Source organism: Hypoxylon trugodes, assembly GCF_022578975.1.
Source record: "Hypoxylon trugodes strain CBS 135444 unplaced genomic scaffold F4822scaffold_8, whole genome shotgun sequence".
NCBI lineage: Eukaryota > Fungi > Ascomycota > Sordariomycetes > Xylariales > Hypoxylaceae > Hypoxylon > Hypoxylon trugodes.
Window position 1 is genome coordinate 1,658,677 of NW_026250023.1, and position 23,971 is coordinate 1,682,647.

The window sequence follows — 23,971 nt, forward strand, 5'->3', positions numbered from 1 at the left end:
AAGAAAGGATTAGAATTGATATATTGAAGAGTCGAAATCACTTAGGTGCCTAACATGGGCTATGGTGTCGGTTCATTTCCAAGACATAAGAGCCCTCTCCCATAGAGTGGATTAAACTTGACCCCGAGTTACCTATGGTGCCCAGCATGTACATTCTGATTTACGGAGTTAGAACCTTGAGCGAGAAAGCTAGGATTTTGGAGAACCAATATACCTAGCTACGAATTAATTGGACACCTGGGCATTGAGAATTTGCTAGTTGTCTTTGAAATCTCGGGAAGGACTCGAATACGATATCAATTTTTCTACGAAGATATTTCCAAATATGGTAACATACTACCTCAAAGGCTTAGGGTCATTAGACAGTACTATCTGCCTAATAGTCTTGAGGAAAGCCAGTAACGTTACCATACAGGCCAGGTGACATTGTGATTGGTTTAGAGAAGAAATGTAATTTTCATTATTTTCTCTTTAGGGATTAGGGAGGATGATAGTCATCATCATGACACTGATAATGATCCTGGGACCGGTTTGTATTCACAAGAAAAGGGTGTGTAGATCCTCGGGGCCAGTATTCAACTTAATCGGATCAGCAGAGATCCAATAATGAAAGGCCAGCAATGAGCCATGAAATACATGCCCTATGATAGGTATTCATCTAATGTCATCGTCACCAAGTCCCCTAAGATGGATCCTTTGGATACGCTCCTAGGCAAAGCTGACACTAACGTGGGGTATTTTTAAACGCCCCAACGGCTAATTCTCGTCTATCCACTTTTCAAACACTATTGAATAACGTTAAAGACTTTTCTAGAAGCGATAGAAATGCCAACAAGACATGTCTTTCTACCTTCAAGACCAGCAAGCTAAGGGATCATTTTTTACTGTACAGAGTACTTCGGGATCAAGAAAGGCGTCGTTACAGTACCTAGATGGGTATGATTTCTCTGACCAGGTACCAGGTTGTTGGATCTAATCGCTAGGATATGAGATCTAAGGGCCCACAAGGCTTATAGCGTATGTAGGGACTAGGGGATCCATGTCTCTTGATCGGTGCTGCTTATTCCAAAACTCCGAAGAGGCTGATGGAAACATTCAATATTGCTTCCTCTTGAGAGCGGAATTGTCCTTGGCTGTTACCCGATTGGCAAGGAAGCTTGAGAATCCAAGTCCTACGTATTATATGTTTGTGACAAGTCGTAACTGGTGGCGGAACGGACGGCATCGGATGGTTCATCAACTCCGAAAGCCTTTAAGCCATCTACCTACCTAGGGCTAGTTGCCCTCATTATATTCGATCCTTCGTTGAAATTACCTACCTGGGTTAGATAGATATGACGGGATGGCTGAAAAAGGAGAGGTGGCTTGCAGATACACGGCAACCCTATAGGAAAGCCAGATCGAACAAGGTTCACCGATGAAGGAATGCTTCGTGGATGTCAATATATTGAGTCAAGGTATACATCATCCCGTGGAACCGGTTTAGAAACGCGGGTCAGCTAAGACCTTCCCGCTCGGGATCTCCCCGCCCCCTGAAGATCAATCTATTCCCCTTTGAACGCAAGCCTTGAATACCTAGGTACCGCCGTCTCTCAGTCCTGAGTCGTTGATACAACCGGAGAACTTTCCGTTTCTATCTCTGCGCTAAGATAAGGCTGGAATATCAAGACCTATGCAACGCTGGTCAATTAATATACCTAAATTACTAACGACGGATAGCAGCAGGGTGCTCGCATACACCTACCTAGATATTTTATAGAAATGAAAGGGTGTTACGAGCTGAGACTGTAATCAACAGGCGTGCAATCGGATTCGAGTGATATCTACGATATATGCAGTTCGTGATATTGCTTTGATATGTGGCAACCCCCCGTTCCAACGTGTCGGGTCTTCATCGTGATGAGGAAAGTTAACAAAGTGCATATAAGTCGGATATGACCGGTCGATATGGAGTGTGATCTCGACCGCCACTCGCTTATTGGGCCGGGCACGGGCACGGGCGTAATGATCCTATCGTTAAAAACCCGCCGGTCATAACTGCATACACAGCGCTCAAGGTCAGCATATCACGATCGCAATCTGCCCACCATGCACTTCTCAACACCCCATCTTACCCTATCCGCCCTCCTAAGCACCATCATAGCAATTACACCTACCACATCTGAACAAACCCAACAACTCGGTCCTCTGCAGGCCGTGGTAGACGTTCTCGAGGCCATCGGAAGCGCACCTCCACCGGAGATCATCTGGACTCCATCTCCGTCGCCGGAATGTGCCGCGATCAACCAAGGAGAACTACAATGCTGCCAAGGCAGTCTAGCTGGCGATTTGCCGCTGATTCAGTTCCTAGCGGCCGTCTACGGGTATAAGCTAAATCCCAATGATGTCAATGGTATCTTATGTAAGTGACAATCTCCCTTCCGGGGGTTTCGTGGTTTACTGATCGCAGATGTTGGTTTAGGTAATGACAATTTAGCAACTTGTCCCGGTGTTAAAGTGTGCTGCCAAGTCACAGCTCTGGTAAGTGTCTAAACTCCGGAGGTTGGTGTTTCATAAAGTCTGACTGCGTTGTAGAACCCTCTTGCGTCCTTATACTGCCAGGACTTCAAATAGTATGGAGATTGGTATTGATCGCTGTCAGCATTGGACTTGGCTAGATGTGAAATCCGGACAATAGTGGGAGATGATATTAACTGGATCTTTGGAGAAGTTTCTTTCATTTTGTCTAAATCTGCATGTTTCTCATAACTGTACATGTTGACACATTGAATGTCACCGCCGTCTATAGTTATGCCTAAATTCACACGTACAACAATATCCACGTAATATTAGTACACTTGTGAGTGGTGATACGAGTCTAAATGGTATTATTTTTGGCGTTTTAGCGTGTTCGTCGCCATTTCTATAAGACCGTCTTTCGCTTCGCTATCTGGAAAAGTGTTGAGAGATGCGACGGCTTGTAGGCAGTAATCCTCTGCCAGCGCTCTCGTTTGTTCGATACCATCGCTTTGGTACACTAATTCGCGTGCCTGTACACAATGTTAGCCAAAATCTCACGGGATCTAGTTGGGATGAATTTACCCTTTGAACGTCGCCCTCCTGCCCGAACTTCCTCCCGACCAATATGCCCAACTCTGGTATCGATTTCCACGCAAATAGTAACGGCGCTGTCGCGAGACCCAATTCTAAATCAGCTCCGGCAGGCTTCCCTAGATCCTTGCCGGACTTCGTATAATCCAACATGTCGTCTACTAACTGAAATGCTAGACCTAAATTCCTGCCGTAAGAGTAGGCAGCATCCACGGTTGTCGCATCCGCTCGGCCTAGTAACGCTGCAGCCCGACATGATTTCGAAATCAAACTTGCTGTCTTAAGGTACGTTTTTTGTATATAGTAGGTAAAGATATCCTCGGACCATTTGGGGTTCCGCTCGTCGCGCGCAGTATTTTTCAACTGCATGAATTCACCTTCTACCAAGTTCGCAATAACAGTCGCTAGAAGCTCGACCACTTCAGCGTTTCGTAACCTCGCTAGAGCGACTGATGCTCTCCCCAAAAGGAAATCCCCCGCCAAAACTGCCATCTTATTCCCAAATTCGTAATTCGCGGACGGCGACCCCCGGCGTGACACAGAATGATCTATGACGTCGTCGTGCAGAAGTGATGCCGTGTGTATTAGTTCTGTGATCTCAGCTAGACGTCGTTGGGATGGAAGGACGTCGCTCTCGGTTGATTCTGGTTGCGATGAGAAATCGGCGTGATGTGAGGAGGGATTGACGTCGGCAAGAATATCGAGTGGGGATATAGAAGAATTTATCGTTGTCGCGGTTTGGTTGTGGGGTGACTCTGGGGCTTTCGGACATATAGAGGTTGCTCTCGACATAAGTAAAACTATTAAGGGCCGTACATGTTTTCCCTCGGCTTGTGTGTAGTATTTTGCGACTCGGTCTAAAGAAGGATGTCCGGAGCCTAAGAGTTGTCGAATATTTCCTGTTAAATGTTTCATTTCCTTTGCGACTATTCGTAGAGGATCGATAGGTAGCTCGGACTTGGTAGCTCGGTTAACTGCGTTAGAAACCATATTCGAGGCAACAGAAACAGCCGCGGCCCATGCTGAAGACCGTCTTGGGCTGTTATGATACCGTGATCTTGATATCGCCCTTTGGCAATCTAAACATGGTGAAAAGACTGAAGGCCGGGCCGCTGTTATGCGCGCTTTGAGGAGCGTTGAAGCTCCAGTTCGAAGCTGCATAGCGTCCGATTTTCCTGGCTTTGGAACTGTTCCAAAAGCCCAATTGGTCTAGGGAAGTCGAGAAGGGGGTGGCCGAAGCATTGGTAGTACAATACTACTATCGGATCTCGAGATCGAGGGATCGAGGATCGGGGTTGGGCCGCAGATGAATAATTTTGAGTTCTGACGCTGACAAAAAGAAATAAAAATAATTATCTCGATATCGTACGGGGCCTTAGTGGGATATCGTGTGGCTCTACCTCGGCAGTCGGCGCTAAGAGTACCGATATGTGGCTGAAGCTGCAGGTACGATCCGATGTACCCAAGAAGCTCTAATTGAATTGTTGCCTTCCTTGTCAGCTGCTTTCTCACTTTCCCACTTACAACAACAATGTTCAATATCTACCACAATTGAATATGGTGCTCCTTACTATGACACCTTCCATAGTGGGGGCGTTAAATCAACTAGACGAAAAAATTATCGAGGACAGAGTAGAAAAAGAAGAGAACCATTCCGAATCCGCAACTAGTAACGAACCGTCATTAAAGGACCCTTTGGTTGGAAAACCCATAAGCCATGGCCAGATTATTGATATATGGAAACGCGCGAATGATGGAAAACATAATGCAATCAAGTTAGAAGATCTTCTTAGGGGTGCGACGGTTTATGTACCCCCTCCACCTCCGAAGCCAGAGCCGGTTCGTCTAACATTTTCTCACATCTATTCATCTTTTAGCCTGGCTAATATTACTATTCACAGACCGATGAGTATAAGGCGCTTATGGCTCGGTTACGTCGCGAAGAAGAAGAGAGATCCTACGAACGAATGCTACAAAAAGCCCCTCCGAAAGAATCCTTCGCTCAAAGATTCCCATCGGCTCCTATGGCACATTCGTTTGCCGAAGTTAATCGACCTACTAAACCATCGGACGTAGGAGACGATATTGAACAAGGTGACATACAAAAACAAATTACACTAGTAATCAATTTCCTGGTTAGCATCTTTGGTTGCGGTGCCGCACTCTGGTTAGCAGCTCGATGGTGGAGTGTTCCAGCACGACTATTCCTGAGTTTAGGTGGTAGCATCGTCGTTGCAATTGCTGAAGTCGCCGTCTACTCCGCTTATACTTGGCGAATGGCAGAAGGAGAAAAGAACCAGAAAAAGAAGAAAGAAATCAAGGAAATTGTTCAAACTTGGGTCATCGGAGAAGACGACAATAGTAAAAAGATCAGCGAGGAGCAACTTATACCGGATGGATCAGAACCTGAGACGAATCTACGCCGAAGGATTAAAGGTCCGACTTGAGTTCTGTAAAAGACAACAAATCAAATCGACTTAAATTCAACTCACATCACATTGGACAGAATTCGTACCGACCAATACCTATTCTTTCAGCACTGCGCACAGTAGGATCTTTTATTAATGTTGGGTGGGCGGCCCCACCTTTGCGCCCCACTTCGACGCGTCCATTGGAGTTCCAACCAATTTACGCGTCTTTCTGTCCTTGTTGGTCAACTATTTCATCTTCTATTTTAAATTACTCCGGAAACCTCAATTTTATAATATCATTTCTCGAGGTTCAGGCGAATTCCAATCTTAGGTTATCATTATCTTCATATCGTCCATTGGGATGCGGTTTTCTTGATTTCTAATACCTTTGAATTTTGATCCAAGAATTGGAGGATCACATTTAACAAACACAATGGAGTCGATGTCTTCGGACGCCCAAACTGGGTCTAGGTATGTATTCATAAGGCAGCGGACTCAACACCTCGCTAACGAAAACTACAACAGGGCTGGAGACAAGTCTCATCGGACGTTAGTGTCTTTGTCATATTTATACCATTCGGATGTAAACTAACCATCACAGTCGAGCGCTGCGAACCTATAGCAAGCGAAGTTCCTCCACCGATGTAGCGGAGCCCAAGCTAAAGAAACGTCGCGTCGACAATGTCGACGCACCCACGATATCAGAACATAAGGCATCGGGAAAGACACCCGAAACAGAGCGTCAACCCGACGAGTCTAAGCCTTCCGCTCCACTTCATCCACAACCCATAAGGAAGGGAACAATCATGAACTATTTCAAAGTTATTCCGTCGACGCCGAATAGCATGCCAAAAACCATATTGAAAATATCATCGTCAGAGCCACCTTCCGAATCTATTGAACCTACAAGCACGCCACCATCATCTCCCCCATTGCCCGACCTGTCGCGAAAGAAACGGCGAAGACTGACTACACGCGTCGTATCTCGAACCACTTCCGAAGATCCGAAGTCAGACAGCATAGTTACAGAGGATAGGGAAGACGAAGAACCAGACGCAGCGGAAAACAGGTCACCGTCACCAGAAGACGAACAAGGTGTTCTATCCGATGCTGGACTGACTACCCTCAACCGACCGATCGCAAAACTCAGGACACGATCGGATGCCGGAAAACGCGGTCAAAACTTGAAAAAGGGCGTCAAATCGGCAACGGCACAAACAACTCTAAGCCTTACAAATGAAGAGAAGGGGTTCACGGAATGTAGAGAATGCAACATGTTGTACAATCCTCTACACAAGCAAGATGCAAAACATCACGCCAAACAACATGCAGCAATGCTTAAGGCGAAATCGAGATCCAATAATAAAGAAACATACGATTAAACATATCCTTATCCCTCGCCTATTGTTGCTTACATTCTATCCTAACATGACGAATTATGAATGACAGTTTCACTGGGCTGACGTTTATAGATGCGGGGATTTACGGAATACTACTAATTTTTTAGGCCCTGAGACCACAATGGTTGTGATTCTAACACATTTTCTACGTGGTGGCGGGGTATCGATCCTATCCACGAGCGTACTCATGAACACCGTGTTTCTGTGGCTTTTCCGGGATAGTCGCGGTATAAGCACAAGTGTTATAATAAGCAGTATATGATTTGGTGTTCAAGCAAAGCTGACGATCTCCGAAGTCGGGAGCAAGCTAGTGAAATACCCATCCAACCGATGTATAGAAAGCAAGTTACACATGTGTCAATTTGCGAGTTGTCGTTCATGTTGTGTACGCAATGTGTCGAACAGACGAGCCCGTTCGGGACCGATCATCATAAGTAAGCGGTTAGGCCAAGGGGTTCAACTAAAGTCATCTTACACTCGAGCATCTCAATATGAACCTCCAGTGGGGGTACATGCAACCAAGCAACTGAAGTCGGCATCACGGCCTTCTAAGTTCAGCCGCAGCACGATCAATGTAACGATTGGCGAATCTCAACGAGTCGTTGATGAAATTCCCCTGGACATACCCCTGGCCTTCATATGCCGGTAAAGCTTGGCGTAAATTGTGTCAGCAATTCCTATCGGCATCCCTCTTTTTTCCAGCCGCCGCACCAATAAAGCGTCATTTATAATAAATGACAATGCGCGTTGTTCCTTGAAATCAAGTCGCGTCTCTCCGCCCCTCCCCACCTTCAATATCGTTGATTAGCTATCCGGATATTGTGGTTTACCAAGTCGCGAAGTGCGGATAACAGGCGAAACAGGCGACCTCGCCTCTCGCTCGCTTTCCATTCGTTTACTACTTGGCCATCAATTGCTTCGACAGAACACGCAAACTGCTTACCAGTATACAACGCGTACAAGTGACGTCGTGGCAGGTTAGTTAAGCAACTTGCCTAACCGAAGAAAAAAAGCGGTCTGCGATTACATTTGACGTTTTCTTCCCATCTGGTCTTCACCTCTACTATTAACAGTCGACTAGAGATTCCGTTAATATTATTACCCTGCCCCTTGTTAGCTTCTATATTGATTAATCATTATTTGGTCTCTTCGATTATTGAATAATCATTGCAGAGATGGACTTTGGTCAGTTGGCCAAGAGCATTAGGCACCAATATGCCCTCAGGATGCCAGCTGCATTCTTACAATTGCTGGGGCTGCCTTTTTTCTCAGTTATGAAACCCAAGCCTGGTAGAAGACGGGTAGAAGGCAATATAATGATAGAGTACTGAAGTCTACCGCGGCAATTCGTTCAACAAACCCCAAGCATCATATGCGGATGGAATATCGGCGCGGCGCTCAGTATCCCGCTCGTCGGGTTCAAGCACAAATTTGCAGTTGAGGAAACATCTCGCGTCCACGTGCTACCCGTGTACCCGCTTGAGAAACACAAGAGGAATTGTATGCGGTGTTCTTGTATGAGGTACGTTAGCCCGGTTTGAAATTCACCCGAATAAAAGCCCATGCACCTTGCAGATAACGTGGATATGCGATATATTGCGTTTATCTCCAAGGAAGAACGAGAGAGGCGGTGTTAGGTAAATGTAAATCTTCGGCCTCGTTTTTTTCATTTACTTAACAGCAGATACTGAGGAAAACCAAGCATTCCAATATATTAGGGTATGCTTGAATTCATCCCTTTCCAACTTATATGACCGATTTCTAACAATATCATAGCATTAGGCGATTATGAGTGTATTCTTGATAAGGCTGGCTCAAGGGCTTCAGTGCGGGGTTCACCGGTGGATGCGGGCCGGCCATGTGGAGCATGTAGCTCCGATATTCCAACACATATACAGCATTGTATACAATATGGTGTAACACATCACGATAGTTACCCTACTTCTTTCAAGGTAAGATACACACCTTGGAACACTAATATGCATGAGCTACCTTAGTCTTCAATACAGAACACGGAATATGCGTCAAGAAAAGCAGCTAGTCGATGTACGATACAAGCGCTGAATTTAACCAGCAATATTCCATCATCTGCCGACTACCTTACATTAGTTCGAGTTTCAAATTGTCCAAGTCCCTCTTCTCACATCGGACCAAATCACGAATTGAGCCCTTTGATAAATACCTCTATACCACGGATGTATATGGCCCCAGTCTGTAGGCAGTGCTCCATAGCAATTAATCGGCCTTGAGTTTACACGCAGTCTAGATCGCAACTTCCCCTGCCTCCATTGTGGAGTCAATAGACGATTACCGAAAGGGGTAAATTCATACATAGCTGACCAATCAGGTTCAAGACAATCTAGGCCAGTCGCTCATTTGTCTGATAATTGACGGTAAATACAGAGGTACCTAGGTAACCTAGGTACGTACATACCTTAATTCCATTGCCTTCACATCCCATGTATCTGGAATTTTCATTCACCAAATCCAGCCTATACATACGCGTACATGTATAATGATTGTAAACATGTGTACCTATGACCTATAGGAAGGCACCTGTTCCTTACATGTGGTCTCATTTATGTAGGCTGACTTACGTAACTTCGATGCAGGTAAACCAAGTCCTCCAGTACCGAACGTTGCCAACAGTCCCTGTAATACCAGACACCTCAATGGATAAGTCATCCGATTTTCTATCCGTGTTGCGACGTTTTTTTCCAACTTTACTCGACTTAATATATCATACAGCAACGTAATAATAATCTTCCTAGTTACTTACATCCGAAATAGAAGCGTTGGGTATCTTCCATTGCGCCCTGCAGGGTCATAGCTATCTATACGTATCCCTCTATTCACGGGATATGTTCTTGGGATTACACCAAGAGGTCGTCTTCGATGTCACGATATTAGGTGCCGCAAAGGTTCCTTTCTGCCATTCATTAAGCCGCTTCATACAATTCCAACCCTAGGTGTTTATTAAACTGCAATTCTAAATCACCTTGGCTCCGCTGCATCATATCGGCTTCCTAATATTGATGAACCACCCATCTACTCCAAGAGCTTCTCCACTCGGATCGCAAGCATCGCTCTATAGCTTTCCACTTCATGTGATGAAAGGTGAGTGCCACTATATGTCCATGAAGTCATATATATGACATTCCGCACCTCGTGATGCAGGTACGGAAACGATTGACTAGTAGTATCGCACGCATTGGGTATTTCATATCATCTTAACTTGTCGCACTTCAAACTAGGATACCGAAGGAGTCATGCGTATCTCCGGGAGGTTGGCAGCCGGAGTGTCCTGGCTTCTTGCTACCGTCTTACCAGACGTTGTGGCTCAGAATCCATATGCCAACTTCACCATCTACCCAGATGCCGGCGAAACCGTGACCTCCCCAAAGTACTATCCCCTTAGGCCTCCTGCTATACCCTTAGCCGTCCGGAGTCCCTACACTAGTGCCTGGTCGACGACTGCTGGGCGTAGCAGCTTGAATAGTCAATTTCCCATTTTCTGGCCTGGTCAAGGATTGGGTTGGGAAGGAATAGTCGTCGTCGATGGCAACTCATACGAATACATGGGCAGTGTCATAAATGACTATCCAGAACTATCATACTTCAACACGACTACACCCCTCGAGGTCAGGTACGACTCTCAGTTCTCCAACTTTACATTCCTAGCCGGACCGGTCATTATTACAGCGAGCTTCTTCTCACCCGTCACACCCAAGGATATTTGCCGGAGCTCTATTCCACTCAGTTATCTGACAACTTCCGTTCAATCAAATGATGGCCATCCACACCACGTGCAATTTTACTCCGATGTCAATGCGCAATGGATAGGACTAGGGAATGAATACGACATCATCAAGGAATTCCACACTGGTCCATTGAACGGCAACGGAACAGGGAACAGTACGGATGTGCCAACTAGCTGGATATTGCGGCCGCGGTTCCCGGCGCTTTTCCAGGAAGCTGGGGAAATCCCGCGATGGGGCAATTTCTCTTTCACCACAAGCCCCGCCAGAACTCAGAATTTCACGTACCAGAGTGGTTCTGCCACGAGTGTTCGGTTTGGCTTTGTCAATAACCGGGTTCTCAATAACGACGCCGGCTCGGTTACCCATGGATTTGGAAACCAAGAACCTGTCTATGCCTTTTCTCATGATATGGGAACTGTAGTAGAAACGTCGGTTCGGTACACTATCGGCTCAATTCAATCGCCCGTTGTGAGATACCTTCATAAGGGTGGTTTATCGAACCTAGCCCCTTGGTGGGAGAAGTGCTATGGAGAGATGCACGACATGATTCGTTTTCATTGGAATGATTTCAATACCGTGGCGGCACTCGGTAACGAATTTGAGACGCAGCTTCGCGCTGATGTCAACAATTTCTACCAAAGCACTGAACCTCCAGTGTATAGCAATCGCACTCCCAGCACTCTTGCGAATGGTTCATATTTTGGTGCGTGGGATGTGCAAAATGGAACCGATCAATACGGACAGCAGTATATCTTCGACCCCACCTCAGCGTACGGATTTCTTGACTCATCCAATGCTACTGGTATTGCCGTTCCTTTTGTTTCGGAAGCGGAGTCTTACTACGCCATTGTAGCACTATCAGCCCGCCAAGTCATGGGAGCATATGCATACGCGGTTCCCCCATCTGTGCCCAATAGCTCGGACGCATCAGCCGCAGATGTCGAACCTCTCATGTTCCAGAAGGAAATCTCAAGTAACGGTAACATGAACACAGTCGATGTGCTTTACCCAGCTGCACCCTTCTTCCTCTACGCAAACCCAACTCTACTGAAGTACATCCTTCAACCGCTCTACGAGCTTCAAGAAGGCGATTTCTACCCAAATACATACTCCACTCACGATATCGGTGCGCATTTCCCTCTCGCAACCGGGCACGTCGAAGGTAATGATGAATACATGCCGGTGGAGAACAGCGGCAATTTCATCCTTATGGCATACGCATACTACAAATTCACCGGCGACTCGGAGTGGCTGACCAACCATTACGAGCTCCTAGCGCAATTCGCGCAGTATCTAATCGACTTTTCCCTGGTCCCCGCCGCGCAACTCAGCACCGACGACTTCGCAGGCGAGCTCGCGAACCAGACCAACCTCGCCATCAAAGGCATCGTCGGTCTACAAGCTATGTCCGCCATCGCACGCGTAGCCGGTAAACCCGACGACGGTGCCGCCTTCGCGACAAAAGCGAGCTCATACTACGAAACCTGGGAAAAATTCGCCATCGACCCGTCCGGGAAGCACACTTTACTCGCATACCAATGGCGCTCGAGTTGGGGTCTTCTGTATAACGTGTACTTCGACAAACTCCTAAACATGGGTTTGGTTGATCCGAAGGTATACGATATGCAATCGAAATGGTACGCCATGGTATCCCAGACCTTTGGCGTACCGCTGGATAATCGACATCATTATACTAAATCCGATTGGGAGATTTGGACGGCGGCTACGTGTTCGCCGACGACGAGACGGTTGTTTATTAATTCACTTGCGTACTGGCTTAATGAGACTTCGACCAATCTGCCTTTTACAGATTTATATGAGGTCGTGGGTACAGGTGAGTATCCGTTGTTGATCGGTCACTTTGCTGCTAGACCGGTTGTTGGTGGACATTTTGCGCTGTTGACTTTGGGGAAGACGGGGCAGTTGTTTAATGCGGTCGGTGGTGATACGACGGGGAGTTTGTTTGAGAAGAATGGTACGGAGCCATTGCCAAACCCGGATAAGCCGGCTCAGCCCGCTTGGTATGCGGGTCCGCCGTTGAAGAAGAGGACTGTGAGGAAGGCGCCTCCGAAGCAAGGGCCTTTGCAACAGGCGGGGAAGGGGAAGTCGAAGCCGGTCTTTTAAGGGGGAAGGGATAGAGGTGCACGTATATGTAGGAGATGGGATGGGAGTGTGCGAGGAGTGATGTTATGAATGAAAAGGCATAAGCGCGATTGAATTCTCAATATTATCATGTCCACATCTCTTTCAATTCCAATTTATTTTCATCTTTCTACCCATGAGTTTGCATTTACATCCGTATTGTGGCGGCAGATATGAGTGGCATTGTTAGACTTAGTGTATCCAACTTGAATCGCCTGCGCGTTAAATGCAAGCATGATTTTACGATACACCACGACTTTTATTCCTAAATATCATCACCACCAAGGCAAAAAGAATAGCAGATAGGGTAAGAAAAAAGCAAAAGAGAAATGCAACTCCGGGGAATTGAACCCCGATCTCGAGCTTGGAAGGCTCGAATGCTGACCATTACACCAAAGTTGCTATATTGTTGCATATTAAAAGTTCCGGAAATCTAGCCTATATACTGTTATTTCATTCAGGCCAATCACAACCGTCCTGCAAGGGGCGGTGGAGACGGGCAGAACATTCAGGTTAATATTTAGTACAGTTGTTGACTAGGTTAGATCCTGCAAAAGATCACGACACCATCACCAAATTTCGAAAAGTCTCAAGTCACAATTTGGTTAGGTCCTTCATAGATTACTTTCTAATAACGCCCTAGAACAATACATTTCTCTCGAGCTCATATGTGTGTTCCTCCCAAGTAGACACCCACCCGCCCTACCTAGACCTTTGCCCAAGGAGTCTAATAGTGTTCATGGCATCTTTCAGCCATTTTCTGAATCCCTGGTCGGGCACGTCTGTTTTACGGTACTGCTCCCATTCCATCTCGCCACTCTCCTCCCGGCTCATCCACCACGACTTGAAGGTTGGGCAGACGACAACCTCAACAGATGCAGAATACGAGTTAGTTAACTGTACCTTGATGGTCGGGCAAAGTGGATCGTTTAGGAGGTTTACGGCGTCGGCGCGTCTTGGGTAATTCATCGGCACATGGACAAGCATTTGGTCAGTCCAGGAGCGCCGAGCCGCATCATAAAGGAAGTCATCAAAATCCCCAACCTTCAACCCGAAATCAGGACTGTCGTAGATTGTCTGTAGGTCTTCAGTAGGTCCAGTTTTGTACTTCCGCAAAAGGAGAAAAAGAAACACCTGCTTTGTCTGGATATGATTAGGGTTCATGCCCAAGACGTCTACCAACATTTTTCCAAAACTATGTGGCAGTTCAGACTCATAATTGTCGATAGTACTGAGCAATCCACTATGCTGAATTTGTAATCTATTCCATCGGCATAAGATGCTTTCCGCAGGTATTTCCCTCCACACGAGGACCTCGGCGTCAAAATTAGTATCTCTAGGAAGACCACACTGAAAGCGGAGATAATTGCATTCAATATAACCTCCCGGATTCAACTTACCAGGGCGAATCAAGAGAATAGCCACGTCCACTTCGTCATGAAAATCAGAGAAAGCGGAGTAAATGGCGTGCTTGAGGTTATTTGTTACCGAGGTGAACGGCGATTTCTTAGAACTACGCAATGGTGAATGTGTAGAAAGAAACTGTGAGCACAATTGAACCGTACTAATGGTCTCAAGTTCCCCTGAAGGATCCAGCCCTGACCGAAAACCACCCTCAACTTCAGTAGGAGAGTCCGAACAGACGACTCCGTAAAAGATGGGCGCCTCAATCGAATGGCGAGAATGTTCACCCACTCCTTTTGCCTTCATGATATGTTTTAGGCAGTACGTAATATTGTCAAAATGGGGTTAAGGCAATATATTGAGTAGCTATAATCTTTTTACGACCTGCTTGCCCTCTCTCCCCCCCTCAAGTCCCTTCGGGAGGAGCTAGTCCTCTTATGCTACCTGACGGCAGTACATAATATTCAGTACAGCTTCCTTTCTTGGATACGAGATTTGCCAAGAGCTGTGTTGGTGCCTTATATGCATTGAAGCGCTTACAGCGCTTACAGCGGACCTATCAACCTTCGTCCATACATGTGTTGGTGATGGCTTCCTATCAGGATGCTACAGGTGTCATAACAAATATAGGGTTCCAAGAAATAATACTTACACCAACACCATCGTCACTTAATGACAATCCCCGAAAACCGTCTTGAAGGGAGTTGACACCACTATTATGGAAACTGCCCGCCATTGTGCGATGGGAGCCGTTGGAATAGAATAAGATCAAGTACGAAATGGAAATATCAAATTTAAGAGGTGAAGGACTAAACACAACCGTATCTAGGTAGTTACAACATCATAGGGTAACTAGCGTAGGAAATACAGAAATATTTCATCGTTATATATTCCTCACTCCTCCATGCCGTACCTAGGAGGGCTGTGATAACGAAATAAAGCCTATCGTGCAACACGACCATATGATGGGAGTTAACAAATAAGTGACGGCTGCTCTGGTGTTTCAAATTAATATCACGCGAGCGTTGACACAACAAGCTGAAAAAAATAATTCAATGTTATATCACTTGTCATGCGTTTGAGCAGGTTTTGTCGCCTGCTTCAAAGAAGTGAAGTACATCGTGTTGGCCCAGAGTACACCCACTAGGCAGATCGTCAGTCACCTCACACTAGACAGGTTGACTGGCATGTTGGACTCATCGCCGTACTTGAAAAGACAAATTATGAATATGACCGCGATGCATATGCTGACGTATAGCAGACGCAATATGGAAGGTGTTGCGACGTATCTAGATACCTAAGCGCGCAAGCTATAGTGTCGTGCGAATTCTAGCTCTCCGGTTGCCTGACGTGCTTGGCGGCAGGCTTTCATATAATCCGCACTCCTTCGCCCATTTACGCAATCCGTAATCATCTGCATTTATCATCCGTTCTTTTTCCCGTGCGCTGCGGTGGCACTCCTCCCGCTGCGACCACCAAGACTTAGGTGTGAGACGAGAACAGGTAGCCTCCTGCTCCTCTTGTGCCTGTATATGCGTAGAAGCCGACGGCACGCGGGCTAACCCTCCTTCTATACGGACTCCACCGGACTGCTCCGTGGGCCCCTCTCTTGCTAACACAGTCAAGTCGTAAGCAGCGCTCTCGAAGCCCTCAATTAACTGCGGACAGTCGTTCTTTAGCTTATCTTCTATATCCCCCATGAGCTTTTCAACGGGGTAGCTGAGCTTCTGGCCAAGTAAGAAGAGAAAAACTTGCTTGATCTGGAAGTGAGCAGGGTTCATGCCTAACTTTACCAACGCTTTCGCAGCCTGTTCTGCCTCAAACTTGGATATGAAATCGTCTGCATCCTCTTCTTTTAAATAATTTCGAACATCCCGCGTCTTCAATTTTGGGTCCAGCGTGCCCAGGGGTGGGAACACTATGAATAGTCCGCTAGTTTGAATTTCTGACAGTGTCCACCGGCACAAGATACTCCTTTCCGGTATCTCTCCCCATATGAGAGTCTCAGTCTTGTATTTATCTTCGCCTTGGAGGCCACACTGACGGCAAAGTTCATTCAACTCCATGTAGCTCCCTGGATTTAACTTCCATGGACAGATAAGGATAATAGCCACGTCTTCGGGCTCGTGATATTGGAATTCGCAGAGAGCTAATTGTAGAGCACGCATAAGATCAGGCGTTGTTGAGATAAACGGCGTTTCTTGTCTACTATAGCAATTTGAATGGTTTATAATGTGTAATTTTAGATCTTTTCTCTGTAGATTTTCGAGCGCTGGTGGTGGATACAATCTCGCACGAAGGCTATTGGAACCCGGGTGGACGGTCCTATAGAGGATGGGCCTTTCGAAGGAGTTTGTTGGGCATTTTTTATAATTATCGTAAAACTTTTCCGTCTCCACGACGCACTTAGTCTTTGTAGATCATGAGATATGTATAGCGAATGCTTACGCTAATTTTAATGTTCGGGCCGACACCAGCGGCACGGCCATTGTCATGACCCAAAGACAAATTTTCAAATTCTGCTCCGAGGTCGTCAACGCCATCAGGGCTTTGAGTGGAGACCGACATCGTGTACCCAAGGTAAGCCAGCCAAGTAACTACTAGTAATGAGATTTTGAGATTTTTAGAAGGTTTGAAAACAAGAAGATAAAACGAAACATGAAAGAAAACTACATAATACCTAGGTATATTGGAGGACTTCCATGATATACTCGTCCGTTCTTCCTCTGTTTGGGTGGGATCAATTTAGCGCAAGGCCTACCTACCTACCTACCTAGCGACCTACCCGGACCAGTAGGTACCTAAGCACCAGGATGTGGTATGAGTTGGCGAAAATCTGCAGTTAGCTCAGAGAATCATTTCGCCAACCTATGCTAGAAGAGAGCACTTGCATACTCATTCAAAACTTCATAGCCTGCCTACGTCCCAATTTAGGGACCCCCACCAACCCTCTCTTCGAATACGGCCAAGTGAAACACCCTTCGTAAGATGGCTGTCTTGTGCTACACCGACAACGACTCGCTCTGCCGCCACCAGATAGTTTTTCCACACCTTATTCGTAGATAGATAGCCACCTATATGTAGGCAATCAATAGGTCACTTTCGTGGCACCTTAGGCTGCTGTTAGGCCCCAGCCTGTGAAGAACTGATTCGGCCCTACCCGAGAACTGTATTGCTGTTAGTTACGTATCATGGTAGGGTAAATGGCCTATAGAAAGGTTAAATGGTTCCATCAGAAGTGAGCTCATAAATGAATGTTCCAGAGAGTAGGAGTGGTCGACGGGCTCGCCTTGCACAACATGACTTCGCCGACGTATTATAATAATTGCTCGGCATAGGTCGTGCGCCCGTCGCAATTCAATCTTCCGAGTTATTCCGTAAATACTTTTTATTATTTTAATTGCCCCATAGAATACATCGCAAATAAGAGCATTCGTAGCCCTATAATTTCGTTGGTCAAATTCCTCCCCGGCACCTGCATTCTAGTCTATTGCCTGTCTTAGAGCAGCGTGGGTAGTATCGTCCGATCTAGGACTTACTCAGCGGCTCACCATCCTTAATCTTCTGTAGTCCGTACTTCTTTAGTCGGATGGCCTGAATGGCGATGAAACCGCTCGTGTCCATGGGCGAGAAGCCCTCGAGGGAATCCATGGAAGCATCTTGCTCGGAGTACAAGTTGGACGAGTCGCTGGAACGTCCAAGTACGTAAGCCTGATCCAGACGTTAGTTACATTCATTATACGGTTTGCGGGTCACGTACATTGCCCCGGTAAGCAGCCATCCTCACTACACCGGATACGTTACGCTGCGAGAAGTCGATCGAGTTTTCGACCTAGACCATAGTTAGCTACCCCGCTCCCCACATGTAGAGTGGTCAAATACACACAAACTCGCGCTCTGGGCTGAAACTGTAGGGAATAGTTAGCATCGTTCCTTTAGGGTATTTGTGCGAAGTAGTTACTTACTACATGCCGTTGTACAGCTGTCGAGACCAGCTGAGAGTGACGAACTGATCACGGAGCTCACGGACCTTAGAGTCCATCACTAGGCCTTCCAAGTCCAAGTGTGCAAGGCGGGCGACTGTTTAATTAGCAATTACATTCAAGACTGAAAAAAATAAGAATTTGATAGTTAGTTACATACTGGTTAGCCCCGGTGTGCTGTAGAAAAAGTTAGCAACTGTCCTCAATTTGCGTTTGGAATAAGATAGGAAGAACACAGTAACCATATCATCTAAAGGGTTGACTGAAATGCGGTGAAACCACTTACTCGTAGCAACCTGTTCATCAAAAGTTAGTGGTTGTTTAGTGAACGGCATATGTTCTTGGGTGGAAATTAACATACCTCGGCTCTTTAGTCCGATGAATCCTACATGGTAATCGCGTTAGTAGCTTGCTCTGAATTTTTGCTCTAAGGCAGGATGTATGGAATTACATACGGTTTTCGACAATCTGTACGATGGTTAGATAAGTTTATATACACGTAAAACGTTTAAAAGCGGTTGAAGTATCTACTCACGTCGATACGGCCGACACCGTGGTCATGGCCAATCTTGTTTAGAAGCTTGAAGAGCTCAACTGAGTCGGTAGCCTGCTCACTGGCTGTGACAACCTTGACGGGAACACTAAATTGTGCATTAGCCTCGATTACAACTAGCTCAAAAGGGAGCCAACAACCATACCCTTTCTCGAAGTGAACAGTGAACTCTTGGGGCTCATTGGGAGCATCAAGAGGGTCAACCGTTCGGGTCCATAGTTCTTTAGGAGGTGTGTGGTCAGGGTCTTCCTAAACACAGGGTATTAATTAAATATTGAAGCCAATAGAGTTGTATATAATACTTACTAGAACACCTGCTTCATATGAGCACTGCGACAATATGTGTTAGCGAATACCCTTTAAGGTGGTGTGGGAACATAGGGGTAACCATGCGGGGCACGGTTCAGGGGCTGAATCAATGTGGGGTAACCCCTCCATCGTAAAATATAGTGGAAAAAGGGATGACCCTCAGAATTTCTTACGTGAACAATGTTCTGCAATTATTTGTTAGCTGATTATTTACAGGAAACTTGAAGGTGATATGCTTACGTCGTCCATACTCCAAGGAGCCTTAGGGGTAGATGAAACCGGAATGTTGTTCTCGGCAGCGAACTTGAGAAGGTCGTTACGGCCCCTAAAAGGTAGGAGTTAACACTTCAATTTCTGGATGCTCTGAGCGGGATGGCTGTAGGGATGGAAAAATTTGGCACATACTGGAATCGCTGGATGAATTCTGGCATTCTCCAGGGAGTGATGATCTTGAGGTTGGGGTTCAACGTCAAGAATGCGAGTTCAAATCGAACTTGACTTAAATTTTGTTAGTATTTACATCGCTAAATCTATATTATCGCATAGAGCTCACTCGTTCTAGCCACATGTTAGTATATACGTAAAATAGCATATAGAATGGGATCTCCTTACGCCCTTTCCAGTACATCCATGGCTGACAAAGTCGCACTTGTATTTTTCGGCGGCACGGACCTGGCTTCTGGCAATAATGGGACGGGCTAGAGCAGTTCCGAGAAGGTATCGGTCCTCGAAGATAGCATTGCACGCAATCGCCTTGAATACGATCTCTTCGACCAATTCACGCTGAAGGTCCTCGCAGACGAAAGCCTCGGCACCCAACTACGTGAAGATGTCAATATCAATAATGGCATATGAACATGAGGGCTAATTACTCACAGCTAAGGCCTTCTTCTCGACAGCGGCGAAGTCTACATTACTCATAAATTAGAGAATTACCACCACAGAAGGCATGAAGGGTGCACGTACCCTCTTCCTGGCCCACATTGGCGAGGAAGCAGACGACTTGGTATCCCTCATTTAAGAGCCACTTGAGAATCTATAACATCATTGATATCAGTATACAATTATCACAATTGCGGCAATTCATTATTCGTCAGTATTATGACGGCGGAGAAAACACCGCTTTTTTGGTGATGAATCGAGTTGATAAGGGATGGAGGGGCTCACGGTGGAGGTATCAAGCCCGCCAGAATAGGCACTAAAAACCATCAGCAGTTGGTCGCGTGGTCATAGCATGAGGAGGGGTATTTTCTTACAGACAAACGCGACCTTTAGACATATTGACGATTGAGAAGATGTATGAAAATATTAAAGATCACGAGTTGCTAAAAAACCTCAAATTGCTGTCCGAGGAAATAAATTAGCTTTAGAGTTTACGATTAGGCTCGTGAGGCACACTTGAAAAAGGAAAATCCTTGACTCACTTTTTTACTTTTTTTTTTTCTTGCCGTTTTCACCGATATTCGGGGTCGATAAGATCGATAAGAGCGATGAGCAATTGACGAATAGCGTCACTTCCCTACTATTTTAGCGGCGCCGGGTCAAGGTTATGGATGAATGCGGAGGCCCGTGGCGGTTCCTTCCATAGTAGTGGCTAAAGCTAAAGCTATTACCCCCCTTACGTCATAGCACTTCCCATACTTAATTGCTTTCCCCCTCACAAATAATTGATCGGAGATAAGAAACTACGGAGATGTTAAGGGGAAATCCGGGAAACAACTCTGTTCCCTTCTAGTAACGATATAATAAGTTCGATTGCTAGAGTCACTACTTACTTATTCATAAGTTAAAAAGTCACCAACAAGCTGCATATACCGTTCTCGGCTCTCCCACATCATCGAGTGACTTGCATCTTCCAGTGTCACCCACTTGACCTTATTAATATTCTTAAAGAATGGCTCTACCACGAAATCCATAACCTCATCATACTTGCCATTGAGCAGCAACGTTTGCGCCACAATGTTAGCTGCTTCCTTCCAGCCCTCCCAATCCTTAAGCGTGCCGACCGTATCGAATTCCGAGTGCCCTTGCCTATACAGAATCGCATAAGAAACAGTGAAAATAACAGGGTGCAAGGGAGCCGCTGCTTGTTTTCCGCGCAGAATGGCATGAGTGGGTGTGTAATAAGAGGATGCAACTCACATAGTACTATACGCCGTAGAATCATCCTTCAAATTCCGAAACGCCCTCTGAATCGGCTCCGGCAGCGGGTCAAGTCTACACACATGCCTCTTAATAAACACCGCCGCCGCATTCTTAAACTCCACACTATCATGATCCCCGGCCTTATCACACGCCTCCAGCGTCAACCGCACATCCTCGGGCAACCCCGCGAGCCGAATCTTACAAGCCTGTTTATACAACGGCATACTCGCCGGCGCACCCGAAAGTACTAACTTCCGTAACCCGCGCGGCTGCTTCGCGGCATACGCGCTGCCGAGCATGCCGCCCCAGCTTTGGCCTAGGATGTGGTATCCCCTGTCGCGTAGATTTAGATGGTCGATTAAATTGTCGAGTTCTCGGATGAAGAGGTCGAATGTCCAGAACGATTCATCGCCGAGTTTCTCTCGGAGGTGTGTTGATCGCCCGCATCCGATTTGGTCGTATAGGACTAAGGGGATGCTGCGCTGCTCGTATAGATCTACGAGTGCTTCTAGGTAGTCGTGTCCGGCGCCTGGACCCCCGTGTAATGCGATGATGGGCGGTGTGCTGGATTCAGAGAGGGATCCGATGATCTTGTACCATGTCTTGCATGGCACACCTGCGCCTGGGGCGTCGAAGGGGAGTTCGCCTTCGGATGTGGGATACGCTGACATGATTCGTAGGGCTAAGTGAGACGGTAGAATGAGGAGTCAGGGGAGAAGTGAGAGGGAATAGTAAGATGATGAAAATGAATGAGGGGAATAAGGCTGATTATCGAGATTGATGGAAAGACAGGTAAGATGCCAATGTCCTACGTATATGCGTTAATTTGTTGGTGAACCTATCAAGTTGGATTTCCGTCTAACTTGTGGTGTCTTCTAACGTGGGTGCTTGATCCGGGGGGTCCGCCAGTGCGGCGTTTAATCCTCCTCGGTATTTAACCCGGGATGGAAACGGTGCAGCGGAGAGACAGATTACAGAGGGGTATTCCCTAATCATGACCTAACGCCCCCCTCTGAGCACCTTTGAATTGTCTAAGGCTATTGGGCAATATTCGAACAAAGGCGGCATTAGGGCATGCAAGGGATGCGTACTGAGACCAGGGTACCCGCTCTTCTGTAGCGGGTGTAGCGTTGCATCGTAGGGCTCTGTGAACCAGGGGTACGTAGGTAAATTTTTATTATTATTTATTTCTTCTTGGATCAAACGTATACGATGTATGTTTCAATGGCTGCCCACGAAGAATGATTGGACAGTATCTAGGACTTCATTCATAAGCCAAGCTTCTATTTCATCGAATTATATTAACTAGCACGACCTCCGCATAAGCAGTGAGCCTGCTCAGGTCCGTCTTACTGTCTCACTCGATATCCTTGTTATGAGCCTTGTTCTTCGAAAACGGACCTGGCCGATAAGTGTAATTCCCAGCGACCAACACCCTCTGTCTCGCCCAGTCGTCTAGACTATTCCATTTTGCACAAGTCGTCATGGCCTCTAGCCTCTGCTCTTTACCGTGCAGCGGGGTTTCTTCGTCTACCCATTCAAACGTGGTTATTGCGGTGTTCGCGTGACACATTAATGCCTGGCGGAGGGCAGTGATACAGTGGTCTAGGTAAGCCGAAGTTAGCGCCCTGTCAGCCCTATACGCCCTATATCTTTCCCCGCTAGGGGGGCGCACGGGCGGAATGTACATACCTGAGTGGGCTTTTCCTAGGTGTCCTAGGTACGGAGAATCGGCGAATTTTGGCTCGTAGTAGTCCCAATGTACGATCATCCGTAGGTTGTTCAAACAGTGCAAGTGGTGGTAGACGCCCATAGACCCAATATAGGCACCACCGTTGACTTGGACTCGGTTTGTCTTGTTGATACCAAGGATATCCAGCTCATCGTCAGATATCCTAAGATTGATGGCTGAAATAATTAGTTACTTGCGCCGAAGAAACTTGCGAAGTCCTCACCATAGAGTAAGTTATCCCAGGCCGCATCAAGTTCATCGGAAGGGTCTTGATCCCATGGATGCTCAGGTTGAAACCATTCTGGCCTTTCCTCGTATTGTAAGACATCTGCTAGTAAGCCTTATCATCTTCTTGTTAGTTATTCCACAAAAACGTCGAGAGTAGAAGAATGGTCGTACTGGGCTCGTCGTGTGATGAAGGTTGCGACGGTCTTGCGGCAAATCTCAACGCAACATCGGCTGTTAATGCTATGGCGATATAAAGTAACAAAACCAATATCACCAATAAGAGGGCGTTTGACCGTAGCCACGTCCGTATAGGTTGACGGCCATTTTTGTGTTCGCTAGAAGAGTCGCAAGAATGTATTACATCCTCTTCCGTAGATTGGCGTAATAGAGGGTCTTGGGAGTCTTCAGAGTGCTTCTCCATCGAGCAAGGCGAGTTGAAGCCGGAGAATGAATATGGTTTACTCGACGAGAGCGGGGAGTGGGAAGAGCTTAGACCTCAAGTGAACAGAAAAAGAACAATCTACCAACAGACAGCGGGGTTTGCCGGGTTGACATAGCACGACAGGATAGTCCTTAATGCTATATGATAGTGATCGCCGATATCAGCACCATTTAGAATCGTAGGTGACCCTCGAGGCTTACATCTGCATTTCCCGGCGCTTTGGCCCTGGCTTATAATCACTTGTGAATACTACGCACAAGGTTGACTTACAAGGATATGCGTATGCAGGACTTTCATGCATCCCTATCTTACGGTGAAACTAGCCCCCAGTTACGTCAATCTGCCTAGAATCAGATCGACGTACGCGAGCG

General features: G+C 46.5%; 10 protein-coding genes and 1 non-coding gene across 11 annotated transcripts; 4 read left to right on the forward strand and 7 right to left on the reverse strand.

The window, feature by feature from the left end:
* The first annotated feature begins 1,496 nt into the window (after nucleotides 1-1,496).
* On the forward strand, nucleotides 1,497-2,769 carry F4822DRAFT_350050 (uncharacterized protein). Its single transcript, XM_051455938.1, has 3 exons — nucleotides 1,497-2,401; nucleotides 2,462-2,520; nucleotides 2,575-2,769. The coding sequence occupies exons 1-3, from the start codon at nucleotides 2,089-2,091 to the stop codon at nucleotides 2,611-2,613; spliced, it is 411 nt and encodes a 136-aa protein (XP_051311411.1). The 5' UTR covers nucleotides 1,497-2,088; the 3' UTR covers nucleotides 2,614-2,769.
* A 98-nt stretch (nucleotides 2,770-2,867) lies between these two features.
* Nucleotides 2,868-4,251, reverse strand: F4822DRAFT_432493 (hexaprenyl pyrophosphate synthase; the record flags this gene model as incomplete). Its single annotated transcript, XM_051461660.1, has 2 exons — nucleotides 2,868-3,029; nucleotides 3,082-4,251. 2 exons carry the CDS (start codon nucleotides 4,249-4,251, stop codon nucleotides 2,868-2,870), a joined length of 1,332 nt encoding a protein of 443 aa, XP_051311412.1.
* A 396-nt stretch (nucleotides 4,252-4,647) lies between these two features.
* On the forward strand, nucleotides 4,648-5,537 carry F4822DRAFT_432494 (endoplasmic reticulum-based factor for assembly of V-ATPase-domain-containing protein; the record flags this gene model as incomplete). Its single annotated transcript, XM_051461661.1, has 2 exons — nucleotides 4,648-4,929; nucleotides 4,992-5,537. 2 exons carry the CDS (start codon nucleotides 4,648-4,650, stop codon nucleotides 5,535-5,537), a joined length of 828 nt encoding a protein of 275 aa, XP_051311413.1.
* Nucleotides 5,538-5,736: 199 nt separating this feature from the next.
* Nucleotides 5,737-7,068, forward strand: F4822DRAFT_350068 (uncharacterized protein). Its single transcript, XM_051455939.1, has 3 exons — nucleotides 5,737-5,972; nucleotides 6,027-6,050; nucleotides 6,103-7,068. Exons 1-3 carry the CDS (start codon nucleotides 5,935-5,937, stop codon nucleotides 6,881-6,883), a joined length of 843 nt encoding a protein of 280 aa, XP_051311414.1. The 5' UTR covers nucleotides 5,737-5,934; the 3' UTR covers nucleotides 6,884-7,068.
* Nucleotides 7,069-10,170: 3,102 nt separating this feature from the next.
* F4822DRAFT_438269 (DUF1793-domain-containing protein) lies at nucleotides 10,171-12,786 on the forward strand (the record flags this gene model as incomplete). Its single annotated transcript, XM_051462498.1, has 2 exons — nucleotides 10,171-11,283; nucleotides 11,410-12,786. The coding sequence occupies 2 exons, from the start codon at nucleotides 10,171-10,173 to the stop codon at nucleotides 12,784-12,786; spliced, it is 2,490 nt and encodes an 829-aa protein (XP_051311415.1).
* A 348-nt stretch (nucleotides 12,787-13,134) lies between these two features.
* Nucleotides 13,135-13,206, reverse strand: F4822DRAFT_t108. The gene has a single exon. It is a non-coding gene; the product is annotated as a tRNA-Gly (tRNA).
* Nucleotides 13,207-13,365: 159 nt separating this feature from the next.
* On the reverse strand, nucleotides 13,366-14,969 carry F4822DRAFT_350148 (uncharacterized protein). Its single transcript, XM_051455940.1, has one exon. The coding sequence runs from the start codon at nucleotides 14,512-14,514 to the stop codon at nucleotides 13,507-13,509; it is 1,008 nt and encodes a 335-aa protein (XP_051311416.1). The 5' UTR covers nucleotides 14,515-14,969; the 3' UTR covers nucleotides 13,366-13,506.
* Nucleotides 14,970-14,981: 12 nt separating this feature from the next.
* F4822DRAFT_350269 (uncharacterized protein) lies at nucleotides 14,982-16,902 on the reverse strand. Its single transcript, XM_051455941.1, has 2 exons — nucleotides 16,657-16,902; nucleotides 14,982-16,592 (listed from the first exon to the last, which is right to left on the reverse strand). The coding sequence occupies exons 1-2, from the start codon at nucleotides 16,774-16,776 to the stop codon at nucleotides 15,519-15,521; spliced, it is 1,194 nt and encodes a 397-aa protein (XP_051311417.1). The 5' UTR covers nucleotides 16,777-16,902; the 3' UTR covers nucleotides 14,982-15,518.
* Nucleotides 16,903-17,581: 679 nt separating this feature from the next.
* Nucleotides 17,582-20,454, reverse strand: F4822DRAFT_413799 (argininosuccinate synthase). The gene is made up of 17 exons (XM_051459071.1): nucleotides 20,310-20,454; nucleotides 20,221-20,251; nucleotides 20,020-20,089; nucleotides 19,930-19,961; nucleotides 19,666-19,872; nucleotides 19,607-19,611; nucleotides 19,459-19,551; nucleotides 19,294-19,378; nucleotides 19,051-19,074; nucleotides 18,890-18,993; nucleotides 18,723-18,832; nucleotides 18,553-18,576; nucleotides 18,352-18,387; nucleotides 18,174-18,288; nucleotides 18,095-18,116; nucleotides 17,969-18,040; nucleotides 17,582-17,919 (listed from the first exon to the last, which is right to left on the reverse strand). The coding sequence occupies exons 1-17, from the start codon at nucleotides 20,330-20,332 to the stop codon at nucleotides 17,737-17,739; spliced, it is 1,236 nt and encodes a 411-aa protein (XP_051311418.1). The 5' UTR covers nucleotides 20,333-20,454; the 3' UTR covers nucleotides 17,582-17,736.
* A 264-nt stretch (nucleotides 20,455-20,718) lies between these two features.
* Nucleotides 20,719-22,212, reverse strand: F4822DRAFT_350340 (proline-specific peptidase). The gene is made up of 2 exons (XM_051455942.1): nucleotides 21,196-22,212; nucleotides 20,719-21,084 (listed from the first exon to the last, which is right to left on the reverse strand). The coding sequence occupies exons 1-2, from the start codon at nucleotides 21,867-21,869 to the stop codon at nucleotides 20,829-20,831; spliced, it is 930 nt and encodes a 309-aa protein (XP_051311419.1). The 5' UTR covers nucleotides 21,870-22,212; the 3' UTR covers nucleotides 20,719-20,828.
* F4822DRAFT_350352 (uncharacterized protein) lies at nucleotides 22,213-23,866 on the reverse strand. Its single transcript, XM_051455943.1, has 4 exons — nucleotides 23,330-23,866; nucleotides 23,154-23,270; nucleotides 22,891-23,106; nucleotides 22,213-22,803 (listed from the first exon to the last, which is right to left on the reverse strand). Exons 1-4 carry the CDS (start codon nucleotides 23,577-23,579, stop codon nucleotides 22,556-22,558), a joined length of 831 nt encoding a protein of 276 aa, XP_051311420.1. The 5' UTR covers nucleotides 23,580-23,866; the 3' UTR covers nucleotides 22,213-22,555.
* Between the last annotated feature and the right edge of the window lie 105 nt (nucleotides 23,867-23,971).

Excerpts from the sequence above, each read along its gene's own strand:
- F4822DRAFT_350269 (XM_051455941.1), bottom strand. The coding sequence starts at position 16,776 with ATGTCGGTCTCCACTCAAAGCCCTGATGGCGTTGACGACCTCGGAGCA. Across the intron at positions 16,593-16,656 it reads GCCCGAACATTAAAATTAGC|TTTTACGATAATTATAAAAA; the intron begins GTAAGCATTCGC and ends GAGACGGAAAAG.
- F4822DRAFT_350148 (XM_051455940.1), bottom strand. The coding sequence starts at position 14,514 with ATGAAGGCAAAAGGAGTGGGTGAACATTCTCGCCATTCGATTGAGGCG.
- F4822DRAFT_413799 (XM_051459071.1), bottom strand. The coding sequence starts at position 20,332 with ATGTCTAAAGGTCGCGTTTGTCT. Across the intron at positions 20,252-20,309 it reads TCTAAAGGTCGCGTTTGTCT|TGCCTATTCTGGCGGGCTTG; the intron begins GTAAGAAAATAC and ends GATGGTTTTTAG. Across the intron at positions 19,379-19,458 it reads GAATTCATCCAGCGATTCCA|GGGCCGTAACGACCTTCTCA; the intron begins GTATGTGCCAAA and ends CCTACCTTTTAG.
- F4822DRAFT_350068 (XM_051455939.1), top strand. The coding sequence starts at position 5,935 with ATGGAGTCGATGTCTTCGGACGCCCAAACTGGGTCTAG. Across the intron at positions 5,973-6,026 it reads GACGCCCAAACTGGGTCTAG|GGCTGGAGACAAGTCTCATC; the intron begins GTATGTATTCAT and ends AAACTACAACAG. Across the intron at positions 6,051-6,102 it reads GGAGACAAGTCTCATCGGAC|TCGAGCGCTGCGAACCTATA; the intron begins GTTAGTGTCTTT and ends TAACCATCACAG.
- F4822DRAFT_350050 (XM_051455938.1), top strand. The coding sequence starts at position 2,089 with ATGCACTTCTCAACACCCCATCTTACCCTATCCGCCCTCCTAAGCACC. Across the intron at positions 2,402-2,461 it reads TGATGTCAATGGTATCTTAT|GTAATGACAATTTAGCAACT; the intron begins GTAAGTGACAAT and ends ATGTTGGTTTAG. Across the intron at positions 2,521-2,574 it reads GCTGCCAAGTCACAGCTCTG|AACCCTCTTGCGTCCTTATA; the intron begins GTAAGTGTCTAA and ends ACTGCGTTGTAG.
- F4822DRAFT_350340 (XM_051455942.1), bottom strand. The coding sequence starts at position 21,869 with ATGTCAGCGTATCCCACATCCGAAGGCGAACTCCCCTTCGACGCCCCA. Across the intron at positions 21,085-21,195 it reads TCTACGGCGTATAGTACTAT|GCAAGGGCACTCGGAATTCG; the intron begins GTGAGTTGCATC and ends GATTCTGTATAG.
- F4822DRAFT_350352 (XM_051455943.1), bottom strand. The coding sequence starts at position 23,579 with ATGGAGAAGCACTCTGAAGACTCCCAAGACCCTCTATTACGCCAATCT. Across the intron at positions 23,107-23,153 it reads CTGGGATAACTTACTCTATG|CCATCAATCTTAGGATATCT; the intron begins GTGAGGACTTCG and ends TAATTATTTCAG. Across the intron at positions 22,804-22,890 it reads CCTAGGAAAAGCCCACTCAG|ACCACTGTATCACTGCCCTC; the intron begins GTATGTACATTC and ends CGGCTTACCTAG.